The 14,709-nt window shown below is 38.5% G+C and overlaps 2 protein-coding genes across 6 annotated transcripts; both read left to right on the forward strand.

Moving 5' to 3' along the window:
* The first annotated feature begins 452 nt into the window (after nt 1–452).
* rab41 (RAB41, member RAS oncogene family) lies at nt 453–7,778 on the forward strand. Of its 5 annotated transcripts, none has more exons than XM_044205522.1 (8): nt 462–668; nt 1,843–1,901; nt 2,262–2,315; nt 2,608–2,713; nt 3,637–3,748; nt 4,692–4,785; nt 5,504–5,570; nt 5,801–7,778. In XM_044205522.1, the coding sequence occupies exons 1-8, from the start codon at nt 590–592 to the stop codon at nt 5,863–5,865; spliced, it is 636 nt and encodes a 211-aa protein (XP_044061457.1). In that variant the 5' UTR covers nt 462–589; the 3' UTR covers nt 5,866–7,778. The 5 variants fall into 5 exon arrangements, with proteins under 5 accessions (XP_044061458.1, XP_044061457.1, XP_044061456.1 ...); XM_044205521.1 differs by lacking the exon at nt 2,608–2,713 and adding an exon at nt 3,202–3,307 and having other exon boundaries at nt 464–668; XM_044205520.1 differs by lacking the exon at nt 4,692–4,785 and adding an exon at nt 4,190–4,283 and having other exon boundaries at nt 473–668.
* Nucleotides 7,779–8,829: 1,051 nt separating this feature from the next.
* On the forward strand, nt 8,830–13,922 carry stard14 (START domain containing 14). Its single transcript, XM_044205518.1, has 6 exons — nt 8,830–9,304; nt 9,437–9,584; nt 10,392–10,495; nt 10,774–10,891; nt 10,979–11,031; nt 12,378–13,922. Exons 1-6 carry the CDS (start codon nt 9,134–9,136, stop codon nt 12,582–12,584), a joined length of 801 nt encoding a protein of 266 aa, XP_044061453.1. The 5' UTR covers nt 8,830–9,133; the 3' UTR covers nt 12,585–13,922.
* Nucleotides 13,923–14,709: the final 787 nt, after the last annotated feature.

Here is a 14,709-nt window from a genome sequence, read left to right on the forward strand (position 1 = left end):
ACTGCTCTGAATCATACAGCTAAAGATAGTATAAAACTAGCCATCTTTTTTCTTCACATTGATGCGGCTTTCACATGGTCCTCTTGTCCCAAAACTGTGACTCACATAGAAATCCATTGTTTTGGAGAGTATTTCTCTTCGTCTGCTTTTTCCTTTAATTTTTGCTCTTACTTAAGTGTTTCCTAAAAAAGCACCAAACACACTATCTTACCAAGTTTTAGTAAAATATCAGCAGCTAAATCTGACTAACCTAACTGTGCTTGAGAGATATTCCAGTAGGCCTAGTGTGTAAATGTTCACTCCTTCTGTCTAGACAAAATCTATGAAAAATTTCTTCTTTCGACACATAAGAGAAATAGCAATAGATCTTAAAAGATGGACACACAATAAGGCATTATGTTACCATTGCAATGTCTGTTGTCTCTCAACGTTTGCCTCTTGGTTGCGCTATTTCACTTCTGTACGTTTAAGAAAACAATAACGCTGGCTTGTGCAGGATAAAGACACACTACTTGCTCCTCTCCGGTCTAGACAGCACATCATTAACTGTTAGCCAAGTCAGCTAGTTAGCTGTTTATTTTCTGACAAAATGTCAACCACGACCGGCGGCGGAGAGTTTGGCAACCCTCTACGAAAGTTCAAGCTCGTCTTTCTGGGAGAACAGAGTGGTAAGCAGGAAACGGTGTACTTGAACCAGGTGTTAATTTGGTCGGATGTGATGAATATGTCAGAAGAAGTGGCTAAGATTAACGTAGCTAACTAGCTTCTCCAGCTAGTTTGCTGCTGGCTAGCAGGATAAAGTTAGCATCAATCATCATCATATCAGCGGCCAGTGATGATACAAAGCGAGATGTTAGTATTTCACTGTCAATAGGATGTATAAGAGAGAGTAAGATGACAAAAATATGATCGACATAACATTTTTTTCTCACTCGTGATGATGTCATTGCATATCTAGCTAACGGTAATCGCTAAGCTAGCCAAACATCTCGCCCTTTATCTTAACGATAAAAACCAATAATAAGTAGAGGTACCGTTTATTTTAATTATCACTTGTGATTTACAGTTTGTTTTGTTGTTAGATTAAAGCAATGGACATTGTCCTTGCTGTGGCCATTAGTTTGTGATGCATCAGCATCAAGTAACTAGCGTAACTGTAGCTAACAGTAGCTGGCTAACTACTTTTAGCTAGCAGTTAGCTGTGCTAGGGTGAAATACACTAGCAGTAACGTTAGCAAATATTAACGTTCACTATAACGTTACCTAATTGAACCCCCAATGTAGCTGTCAAGAGTTTATTACGAATATTTGCTTAAAACAGAAAATCCCGTATAATTGAAGGGAATTAAGTTTATCCTTGTTTGTCAGTGTAACGCTTTTCAACTCACTAGCTGTTAGCTTCCTACCTTACAGAGCCACGTCGGCCAGTGGGTCCAGACCTGTCGGCCTTTCCCCCGACCATTTAACGTCAGCTTACAAGGACTAACACTGACATTATTATACGTGCTTGTATTTTAGGGGTGACTATCTAATAAGTCAGTAACAGTCTCTCATCACTAAACAAATGTGAAAAGTTAAGCCATTTTAATTTTCATATTGTGGCTCCACCCATATGCCAGCTCAGCGTGTGGGTTCAGCAGTCCACATTGCATCAGTGATAATAGCTACAGGAGTTTACTCACACTGTGCTGTCACGAAGTAATATTGATTTTTTTTTCTTCCTGTTATATGAAATTAGAATTGAGGTAATTGGGTATTTAATCTTAACATAGGAGTTTTGGCCTTATGGTCTTTGATTACCAGGATCAAATCTTTAAAGTGTCTGTTGCTGTGTTTGTACAGTTGGGAAGACCTCACTCATCACCAGGTTTATGTATGACAGTTTCGACAACACCTACCAGGTAATAACATATGTTCTTCACAATATGACACAGAATTAGTGTGCCATGGCACTGATTGAGTGCATTCTAATCAATATATCTTGTGTTCCAAAACACATTTCTGACAACAGACATTATGACTCCTTAGCTGTACCATGATCTTCCAGATCCTTTGATAGTGTGTGTGATGACATATTGGCATGGTATAAGGAACACTTAAATGGAACAGAGCAATTGTTAAAGTTTTTAGTTCTGCCTGTGCCGTTCCTACTATGACAAGTTAAAATGTTGTGAAACAATGCGGCCCTTTGTCTAATATTTTTCTTAGATACAGACGTTATGCAAGTATAACAATGTTTTAATGCAATGATTGTCTTACAGGCAACAATTGGCATTGACTTTTTGTCAAAAACCATGTACCTAGAAGATCGCACGGTAAGCTTGCATATTTTATTGTAATTCTCATCATTCCCATTGGCATAGTTTTAAAACTGCTAGAATAGCTTAAAGCGTGCATCTACTTATTGTGTAGTAGCCACCATTTATTTCCCTTTCACCGTTTCACATTGTTTTTACATTATCCTAGATTTTACCATTCATTTTGTTAGTCATGTGATCATGTTTTTAGTTCCCATCGTTATTTCAAGTTTTTGTTCTCCTTCCATTCCCTGGCTGGGTCATGAAATGCCCCCCCCCCCTTCCATATTCATTTCACGGCTGGCCACAGATTCGGCTGCAGCTCTGGGATACAGCCGGACAGGAGCGTTTCCGCAGCCTCATCCCCAGTTACATCCGCGACTCAGCCGCTGCTGTGGTGGTTTATGACATAGCCAGTAGGTATCATGGCCTTGCCTCACCTCCTTGTCCTTCGCTTAGTATGTGGAAGGGCAAAAAAAAAATTTACTATCCGGGCAAACCCCACTGGACAGCATGATGAGGGTATATTCTAGACTGTTTGCATCAGCCATAGTGATACTAAAGCATTTCTCCAGCAGTGTCCAGGGGGGTCTGTGCTTCCTAAATGCTGTTACATATGTTACTGATGGAAGGAATAATGGAAAATACCTTCAGATGTCACCTCATGGGCAGAGATCCTCTGAAACAGCCTGAATAATGATTCTGTACGTGTCTTATTTGCACGCTGGTCATCTCTGACCCCGCTGCATTTGAATGATTCTCCCCATTCCTCCATAAAAGGCCACTTTCATCTCTGCTGCTTTGCTTGCAGTTCCTTTATGTCTGTCCTATTCTCCACTTTCTTGTTCTGCCTTTCCCCTCTTTATCTCCCTCCCCTTTTCTTCTCCTCCGCTCCAATCCTCAGGTCCGGCTCCAGCTCTGGGACACTGCTGGACAGGAGCGTTTTCGTAGCCTAATTCCCAGCTACATCCGTGACTCTACCATTGCCGTGGTTGTTTATGACATCACCAGTGAGTCAGGGCTGTACTCTAACCTTTCTGTAGGAATCTAGAGCAATTGGAAGGAAACTATCTTGGCATAGATGCTACTTTATATCTTTCTGCTAATAACCTTCAGAATCTCTTTAAGTACATTTTCCTTCTTCAAGCTTCTCTTCTTAATACTTCTACTTCCTAACACGACTACTCTACACAAGATGCTCTACCTTTTTTAATGAAGAGTAATACCTGCTTGTGCACACTTTTAACTACAGCTAGAATACCAAATGTTGTATGTCTTTTGGGGCTACATGTGGTTGATGTGTACAGTAATTTTCTGGGGGGGGGGGTTTCTTCCACAGATCTTAATTCATTCCAGCAAACCTCAAAGTGGATTGATGATGTTAGAACAGAGAGAGGAAGTGATGTCATTATAATGCTTGTTGGGAACAAAACAGACTTGGCGGATAAAAGGTACATGGTTGTGTGAGATGTGTGAAAGATTATAATGATGATTTTCTTATTCTGTTTACAATGATTGACTAATAGTTTTAATTCTAATTTTACTACAATTAGAAAATAGGTAGCATTAAGTATTGTAGTAGATAATCTCTTCCAAAGCCTGGAATCCCACTTTTCTTCCCTTCAGTGCATCTCATCCAATTTTGACTTTTATCATCCCTTGGTATTTTGCATACTCCAGCCTTTTTATTAGTGATTTAAGTACTTTTATTTATATATTTTTTATTTCTTATCATCTGATCATATTTCTGTTTTGCCTTTTTTTTCTTTGCTTTACTTTTTTGTTCCCTTTCCTGCTCTGTTTTCTCCATGTCATTCTGAATTTTTTTGTGTTTCCCTCCACACCACACTCCACACCACTCCCTCCCCCCTCCCTTCCTGGGACCATGACAGGCAAGTTTCTGTTGAGGCGGCAGAGAGGAAAGCTCGTGAGCTCAATGTGATGTACATAGAGACCAGTGCCAAGGCTGGCTATAACGTCAAACAGGTTGGTGTCCAGCAACAGCAGGTGTAATACTAACAAATAGTCCTGACAGTCATGATGTCCTTTAGGTCAGGGAGGCCAACCTGTGCCATCTGGGATGTACAACTCCTCCATGTATTCATTATATGGATCAGAGTGTGGCTGTTGAATGAATGAGTGATCTTGGGAGTCGTTTTCCTGCTGCTTCATCTTTACTCAGCACAGCAGCTTCTCTCCTTTTGTCTTCCTCTCTGTTTGTCTGTGTTATAACCAAACTAACCTCTCTCTCTTTTTCACTCAAAACAAGATTCTGTGTTGAGCTCTCTTTGTTTCTCTCTCCATCTCTTTTCTCTCCTTTTGGCCTGTCTTCTTTGCGTTTCTTTCCATGTCTGTCTGTTCGTCCATTTCCCCCCTCTGCCTTTACCTGAGCAGACAGATCACCACGGAGGAGGGCGAGCAGAGAGCTAAAGAACTGAATGTCATGTTCATTGAAACCAGCGCAAAGACTGGCTACAATGTCAAACAGGTAGAGATTCTGCTCTCTCAAGGTAGTTGAGCTAATTCTGCCATCAAAGTCTACACTTAACTCCTTCCACCTCCTTTTCCCCTCTCGTGGCATCATGACATGTCTTAGCATTCTCTGTACATACTGTATCAGGTGTGTGTTTTTCCCCTCAACATGCTTTGCTTTTAGATGTTGCAGTATTAATTCACTTGGTCTGCACAGAGTTACTGCTACTGTGTTTGTTTTTTCTGTTTTTGAGTCATTAAAACTTCTGCAGCTTTCAAAATGTTTCTGTGAAGATAATGGATTTGCTCAGTGGAGGAGGTTAGCACGGCGACCTTCATTTCACTTTTGAACCAGCAATTCCAATCACATTTTGTATCACTGCTTTAAGTGCTTCTTGTGTTTATTTAGGAGTGACTAGTTGTGATGTGGATCACTTTCTGTCTATACTGTATATTTGACAGTAGAGGTGGGTGATATGACTGAATATACCGTGAGGCAATAAAAATGTATCCATGAAATTGACATTCCTGGCTGATTATTTTATGTAGAAACCGTTTCTCAATTGAAGTTCAAGAAAATGTACTATATCAATATGGCACTAAAACTACATACACCGTGATAGAAGGATTTTATCTAAATCACCCACCCCTATTTGACAGCATTTTACTTCCCATTCTAGTAAGACCTTTTCAAATGTGTTTAACCGTTAAATTCTTCTTACTTTGTTTTATAGCTGTTCCGTCGTGTTGCAGCTGCATTGCCTGGAATGGATAACACACCAGAGAAAAGCAAAGAAGACAGTATCCTTTTTAAAGATGCTTTCAGTAGAAATAGTTGTCATACTATACAAGTTACTATTGCCATGGCTTTAATGCTATCATAGTAGAAAACCTGGCAAACTGGTAACAAGTGCTTCTTAGTTTACTCTGCAGAAAACAGAAAATGTACCCTGAGCCAGATAGCACTGCAGAAAATACTGAAGTGAAAAGTGCAAATTCATCGATGATGTTGCTTAACCAAGTCCTCTCAGTGATCGACATCAAACTGGAGAAACAGCCAGAGATGACTGTCACCGAGAGCAGCTGCTCATGCTAGTACACCCCACCCTCACCCAGCCTGTCTCCTTCCCAACAACAGCTTGTCTCTCAGTGGCCACTCTCTCTACCCTTGGCACACTGCCATTGGGATGGAGGACCTGTCTTTTTTTTTCCCTTTTCAACTCAGTGACTTTTCAGAGTAACCGTGTGGATGTGCATTACTGTATTGAAACAGATTATCTGGGGGGGGAAATGGTTCAAAAGTAAACGTTTAAAACAAGGAATAAGTTAAATGATATGTTCAGATTTTCATCCAGTTGCATGGCATTATATAGGATTGCAGACTGACATAGCTAACCGTTCATGAGTTATTGCACAGTTCGGAATCTTAGTGCTGTTACTCTTGTCATTGTTGTAAAGTAAAATTGCTTGGGATTATTTAAATGACTCTGCAAGGTTGAGTTCTCAGCCCATTGTATTTTACTGTTTTTATTTTAAATGGAGAGTTTGCCTAAAATAATTTCTCAGATAACTAGTTTATTTTTTTGACTTCTTATTTTGAGAAAGTAGAGACAGTGAATTTACATCATTGCTAACTATCATACTACCACATTTTGCTCAAATGGACCCTTTTCATTGAAGAGGGTCAGTGGTCCATTCATAAGGTATTTTTTATACCTAACACATCTGTAGGGTTCAGCTAGCAAATACAGCAGTGTGTTAGTGGACCAAATTTACATAATTTGAGACCTTAATTAAAACAGTGCTGCAAAAGAGATGTGTAACCAACTAATGAGGAAATAGATATCAATTTTCATCAAAGGGAAGCCATCCCAAGTTCATTAGAATAGCTACTAACCTGAAGCTATGTCTGCATTAAAACTATAGCAACTGTCTTTCTAATGTTGTTAAATTAGCTGCACACATACTAACACGTCTGAGGAGGAATTTTCGTTAGTAGATGCCCCTAATGTAGGAAATAAAAAAGCCAGTGTTTAGTTTTTCCATGCTGATGGAAAGTTGTCACTTTGGTCGCTATGACGTACCCACCATCTCAATGATCATTTGTGTTGTGTTGATTACACTAGTTGCAAGAACATGCAGCATGCTCACCATGCAGGATTTATATGGATAAGAACACAGATGCCTTGCTTGTTTGTTCACCAACGTTGTGCACTGAATCAAGCCACAATATTGTAAAATATAACAGAAGCCTGCTGACTGGTTCATGGCTTCACTAGTTGTTTTGTAGAGGTGGTAGATAAGAGTTTGTCCTCAGATATAGCTAACGCTTACTAACACCCTTGCTGTAAAAAGTGCAGAGAAGTTGCAGTATCCTTTGCTGTATTGCTATTGCCTGTGTAGGACTGTTGGTTTTATGTGTTTTATTTATTTTGTAACTTGGACATACAGATAACATTGTTTTGCTTGACCAAAAGTACTGATGCTGACACGCATGTTGAAAGTTTATTTTATTTATTTGCGTGTCTGCTGGGACTCCACCTAAAGGCGACTTTTTTTTTTTTCTGTCACACTATTAGAAAATACTTTTTTTTTTTTTTTTTGCAGTGTGTGTAGTCAGTAGTTTGGTTTGCAGTCGCAGGTAAAGGCTGCACCATCTCCAGACACACACACACAGTATAACACAAACCAACGAACTTGCCATAGCACAGCTTGTTTTGAAATGTCAACATTTTAAAATGAATTAAGAAATTTAATGGATTTAAGTATTTAATTACATCAAACAACCATTTTAACATGACGCAGCTCTTCTATTACTTGTGACTGACTAAATACTCAGCTTTGTGCTATTCTGAATTGTGTCTGTCCATTTGAAAAATGCTGTCTACTCGTGTTTAGCATCGTTTGTGTGAATAATGTACTATTATTATCTGATGTATAAAAAGGAGAGTTAATGAAACACAAGTTGTAGGCCTATCACATGGAATAAAATAAAGATATTTCACCAAACATTTAACATCTGTGATCCCTTTCTTCATAAAACACTGCAGTAGGAAAATGTATGGCATATTCATAATTCTCTCATTTCAAATGCTATCATTCATATGTTCTGTTCAGTACAGTCTATAATCAATAGTATACAGCACTTGAGTTGAATGTGACAAATCCTTCGCATGTTGCCAAAGTAGACTGAAACTACTCATTAGGCAATACAGCACAGGCATGAAATGTTACAATAGAAAGGTGTGGTTAAGTATGAACATGAGCTTGCACTACACACACGTATGACTGCCACTTTGTAAATCTTTGGCCAAAATCTACTGAAAGCATGTGATTAAAAAGTGAATGTATGAACTAGGCTTTCATAAATCTTGTTGCCAACTTTCAACATATCGGCCTATTTGTACCAGCAGGCCTGTAATCTACTGTTATCATTTTCTAGATCAACTACTTGAATATGAATGTGTGTTTTCTCTACACATGGCAGTAAAAGAAAAAGTGTTGTCTTGGTCAGTTGTAAAATTAATGTTTGTTTTAAAATTCCACATTTTCAGCACAGTAACTTGTTTTCTTTTTTCTTTTGTTTATTATATTCTCTTTTGGTGGTGTAGGCTAGATTGTATTGCTATTAGTTGTTCAAATAAAATAAATACCCAAAGGAAGATCCATCTCCATTCTAGCCATGTTTTAAGAAGGTATTCATTTAATTAGAACTTACGTTTAAAATGAATTAGAACCAGTTGTTTAAAAACTACATGTAGACCTAGTTAAGAGGATACATTCATTTCACTCATGGTTTACTGTTGTCCTTTTATTGTTTAACATTTATAGTCGTGATGATACTCTGGATTCATCAACAGTGAGCAATTCGCACCTACCCACACCCCTGAGCAGCCCACAGTGCTCATCCCACTATGTTTGTGTCTTTCACACTCCCTGACACTGAAACACCACAACAGTGCTGAACTCCTTATTTCCCCTGGTATCAGTTTCGACCTATAGTCAGCTGTCTGACGCTGTAAATACCGATGCTTTTGAACTGAGATTAGACTGGTCGTTTCTTCTTCGCGCACCTGCGTAGCACACCTGGATTCAGGAAGTGCTGTGACGTCAGAGGGAGAGGTGTTTGAAGGAATGGCTCAGGAATTCCAACACAAAAATCCTGCTCAACTTGATTGGTGATCAGCTCGCATATATTCGCGTCGCCAGAGGCAAACAAGTGCACAAATCTCTTCAGTCGCCCGGGTCAAGCACACATTCTGGACTGAGCAGGTTGCTCTGCGTGTCAGATTTCTTTTGAGGAAAGAAGAATTAATTGTTTTGGTTTTTTAAAGAAGAATCATTTTTTTTAAAGATACACAAAGATGTCTCTTCGTTCGAGTATTTTACCCGATGAGGCGGTCTTTGCTGACTTCAGAAAGCAGTGTTTATCAACGGACAATTGGGTGAACAAGTATGATAATAATGGGATGCAAGTGTGGGTCGAAGTTCCTGCAAAGAAAGAAACACACGTATCTAAAATCCACAAGATCAAGGTAAGTTCGATTTTAACTTTACGCTGTTTAGAAATAATCAGCTCTGTTAGGATGTTATACTATAGTCTCTGCTGTGAACTTGACATCGCCCTATTTTTTTAAACACTTTGTGTATGTGTATATGTGTTTCAGTGTAAAATGACAATCAAAGATGTATCAGCTGCTACCATGTACGACGTCCTTCTTGATGGCCAGTACCGTAAGGAGTGGGACCCCGCCATGTTGGAGAGTTTTGATATTGCCCGGCTCTCTGCTAATGCTGATGTGGGCTACTACTCATGTGAGGACCCCTATCTGTTGAATCGTATCGCATTCCTCTGCGTGTTTGGCCCTCTAAAAGTCACCCACCTGCTAGTCTGGAGTGTAGGCCTGACTCAGTTTCACCTGTTAGAGCAGAGTAGGGATTTCTGGCACAACCCGAGGTACATTGGGGAAAAAAATGTCTTATGAGGTCAGTTTCACCTGTTACACACCAGAAACACAAACCCTAAAAATGGAAAATGCATATTTAGAGTTTGACTCAGATCTGGGATTTTGAAGATATTCTTTTATACTTCCTTAATGGAAGAATAGTACTATTTCAAGACATCATTAAAATCAGAGCTGGTTTCTATTTGTTTTGAAGAAATCAACTTTGACCAAGTTCTTGATGCAATAACAACAAGGTGTGTATGTGACACTAAAATGTTTTATTTAAGCGTTATGTCCTATAAAGGTGCTGTAAATGGTTTACAAATAATAGAGTAAAATTGACCTTTATTTTGAGTTATAGTGAAATATAAATGCTGCCATTATTTTCCCATCAGCAAGTTCTTCTCTTCCATATTTACACCATTAAATCCATCCATGCATTGTTGTGTCTTTTAACTTCCATTTCGAATTTCCTCTGTCAACACTTTTGTTAGCTGCTCAAGCACTCAGGGATGAAAAATGAGCGGCCTCTTGTTCCACCAGTGTATTTATTGCCATAACAAGGGTGCGCTTGTTGAGTCTAAGGGTGTGAGAGTGGAAAACTGAAGTAATGAAGGAAGTCTTAGCACAGTATAACCAGATTTTTATGTCTTTTTGGTGTTTTTTTTCTCTACAGGGCTTTGTCCAAAGCCAATAATGAACAGAGATGTGGTGAGTCTGCGCTCGTGGCAGGTGATGGATGACGAGTACATCATCGTGAACTTCTCAGTCAAACACCCGGTACGCTACCTCCTCCACACACTCCCAGGCACATAGCAACCACTGTCTTTAAACGTGCCATTTCTACAGATCTCTGCCACCTATTGTCTTAATGTTTTGTGAGCATTTATTATAATTTTTTTTTTTTTTTTGTTGAACAGCTATTTTACATCCTTACATTTGTCTTAACCATGATGATAGTGTCACATGTCCAAATTGCATAACTTGTCCAACATCTTGAAAGTGATTTTTTTTTTTTTAGTTTAGTTAAAATTATAGTTTTTCTCATTATTCTACAGAAATACCCTCCTCGCAGCAACCTTGTGAGGGCCATTTCCATCCTCACTGGCTATTTGATCAAACCCACAGGACCAAACAGCTGTACTTTCATATACCTTTCACATGCTGACCCCAAAGGTAAGACCATAACCAACACTAATATTGATCTTTTTAAAAGTGAGAATTGTTGAATATTTTCAGAGCTGTTTTTTCTCTTTGTTCCAGGTTCTCTTCCGAAGGTTGTGGTAAACAAAGCTTCTCAAGTTCTCGCTCCACGGGTATGTAACGTAACACAACTGTCACAAACTCTTTTCGGTAAAAGTTTTGTTTACTTCTAGTTAACGGCAGCACTGAGAGTGATCAGGTTAAAAATACATGAACTGTGTATCAGTGTGTCTGACAGTGTGGGGGTGTGTGTGTCCATGAGGTGACTAAGAAGCGTGTAATAGGTGTGTGCTCACATAAGGGAGTGAGGGTTTCGTGTGTCTTAAAGGACAATGGTAACCATAGACACCAAATTTAAGGGCCTGTCCTGGTAAGGCTGCTGACAATGGAGTATCTCAGCTCGAGCTGCTGCAGAACTCGTTGCCCAGGTTTCATACCCTCTGCAGTTTGAAACTATGTAGACCAAAGTGTATCAATGTGAGTGAGAAACTGCATTGAGAGACTCGTGCCTTAACAGAAACATTGACCTTCTTTACCTCGTAACAGTGATTTCTATAAACTAAACCATTATAAGGCATTAAAGTACAACTTTGGCTAAGGAGTGAACGTTCAAAATGAGAATGATAATAATGTAGTTGTAGAGCACTTTTTATCACTTTAAAAGAGTAAATAAAATCACAGACAGTAAGCTAATAAGCAGTACAATCAGAAGAACCTTTTTTAAGAAGGTAAAATATCAAAAGGTCAAAGGCAAAAAATAATTAATGTATCTAACAAAGACATTTTGTCTATAAAGTGTCTGAAAAGTGATAAAGGTCCACCACAATTTTTTGCATTTTTGCTTATAACATTTCTTAAATGATTATTAGATGATCAAAATAATTGCAGATTTAATTTTCTGTTGATTAGCTAATCAGTTAGTCTACTTACCGTTTCAGCTCCAGTCTAGAGAACTACTGATGGCAGATTAAAAAATAAATATAAAATGTCCTACAATGTCCAAAATTTATTAACATCAGGCTGACAGAGCAGCTCATACTGTAGACAGTTAAACAATGGGAGCATCAGTTTAGCGGACGGTTATGTTTGATGAGCCAGATTTGTTGAAGGAAAAGTTCAGTGTCAATTTTGTTTGACATCTGGGTGAAGTCAAGAATGTATGTGCTCTCTGTAATGGCAAAGGCAAGACCGCCATTTTATACTTCAGAATGTAAAGAACTTTACTTTAGTTAATATCTTAGATTTTGCAAATGTGTTACACCTAACTTGTATGTAGACAGTGCCAGAGCTGTAAATGGTTAGACTCGTGTAACTGCTTGCCACATAATCTGTTGCACAGTATTTTGTGACCAGCTTTATCTACAGCTGTGTTGACTGAGAATGAAGGTGTGGTGTGATCCGCATTGTCAGACTGCAGCCCTCTGATAATCGTGTCCTCTTTTGGCCCACTCCTTTCCAGGTGATGAAGGCTGTACACAAGGCGGGACAGAACTACCCAGAGTGGAAGCGGCTGAAGTCTCCCAACCAGAAGCCCTGGTTGTACCCAGAGCAGAGCACCCTGCCCATGATGGACCCCGCCGAGCTGTCTTTACAGAGAGCAGACTCGCTAGAAAATGTGGATGAGAGTTCCAAGGTGGATGCTCATGACAGTGAAGACAGCAGTTAAATCACATCAAAGTGACGGGAGGAAGGGTAGCCAAGAGGGAGAGATTGGGGGATGGACTATATATACTCACAAATTCAGACTTGAGACCTCCGACTCTCTGTGATTTTATCCAGTTTTCCAAATCACTGTGCCTTTTGGGATGAGCAAGAGCATGAAGTGTTTACAGTTGTCTTACTAGACAGAAATGAGCACAGATCAAGTTGCCATTCACCTCACTCCAGGTTGAACTAAGCTAAACATCTTTCCAGTGTTTGCCACCATGCTTTTTTTTTTTATTTAAAATAATATTTTTTTTACAATGTACAGTCTTAGAGGTGCTAGGGTTTGAATGTGTCATGGTTACAGCACTACATTTACAATGGACTTTTTTTAGTTGCCGCTATGTAAAGCGCACATGAACAAATTTTAAATGAGGAAATGAAGCGTAGCTTTCCACTAGTGGCTATTTGACACTAATGGAAAGATTAGGTATTGTCAGTGTTGAAAGTAGAGTGAAGTGAAATTATGTATTTCTGACCCCACATTCTTGAATTTTTAAATTAATTGCTCGTTAAAACATAATAGAAATAGTTTTAGCTTAACTGTTTTTCTTTGTTGAATGTCATATCAAAATGATCAGAACATGAACTTAACACGATTAAAATAGTCACACTTTTTTTGTTAAATCGCATTAAAATGGTTAGTTACGCTGTTACATTAACATTTACATCATGTTAACAGGTTAACATGAAACCTATTATGGTGAAAGGTTCTGGGTTTGTGCAGCAGCTCTGGATGTCGACTTTGAATCTGTTTTTCAGAAATACAAAGTTTTGTTTTTTTTAAATTCATGCAAAACAAAACTTCACTATCACTACATTTGCTACTGATTTTGTCTTTAAATGTGAACATTTTATTGCTAACCATTAGTTAATTTTATTTAGTCATGATTAGTGAGCAACTATGCTGTATTTCTCTCTTTAATGTGTAATACAGGAAGGTTCATTGTATTTATTCAGATGTTGTGCAATCAAAGTTTATGCAATCTGATTCTTCTTATAAGTTACACAGACCCGAGACTGGCATTGGCACTCAAGAAGGAGATCAGTTGTTGATTTCTGAGAAGGAAAATCTAGTTAGGTTGTATTAACATGTAAAATGTACATAGCAAGTTTGTATTTTGTAAGTTGAATATCACTTAACATGAAGGATTGGAATGATCATAAGGGATATCTTTTATTTTATTTATTTATTTGAAGTTAACTGTACGCTCAGATGAAATCATGATGGAGGAAAGACTTGATATCTGATGTTACATCGTCTTGACTTAACTTAATAAACCTCACAAGGTTAACATGCTTTGGTAATCACTGTCATTAACTGCGTTCCTCTTAAGATGACAATCGGTCTCAAGAGAAACCAACCTACAATGTGGAACAAGTTTGGCTGCTTGTACCAGAGCAAACCGGTCCATTTCTAGCTGTGGTTCAGGATTTTCAAGTACACAGACAAAGGTTACTGCGGTTCAAAACTTATTTCTTTTTACTTTGTTAGCGTCATGTACTATTATGAAAAATGTCGAAAAACACTTTAAGATCAAGTTCATCAGATGGAAAACCAAGTTATTCCCTTTATGAACATTTTTAGTGTAAGACAGTGTTGAGATGCAACAGGCAGGTATTTACAAATGTTTAAAACAAATGAACTTACTGTATACTAGCGTAATGCAGTGACGTCCAGAGCTATTCAACTGATTTCTATAAATGTTCGAATGGATGCAGGTTTCCTTTACAGCCAAAGCTTGTATCTGCTGATTGTACCGATTAGCACATCTTGAACTACAGCTGCAACATGATCAAAGTACCCGATAAGTCTTCGTTTGGAACGAAATCCTGCTAAGATACACTACACTAAGATGCAGGGCGCAATGTGCTGCTGTTGTGCACTTTACAACAGCATGTTGGAAGTTATACTTCTTAACAGTTTGGATCCTCAAATATACAGTTTATACATTAAATAACTACAATATCATTCAGCCCAGGAGCAGTTTATGTAAAACTTATCTTGTATGAAACATGAACAAAATTAATACTTCACAATATTAAAGTAACTCTGGGTCCATAATAGCAGTCACTGAAATATATTT

This window comes from Siniperca chuatsi, linkage group LG8 (genome assembly GCF_020085105.1).
Source record: "Siniperca chuatsi isolate FFG_IHB_CAS linkage group LG8, ASM2008510v1, whole genome shotgun sequence".
Lineage (NCBI taxonomy): Eukaryota > Metazoa > Chordata > Actinopteri > Centrarchiformes > Sinipercidae > Siniperca > Siniperca chuatsi.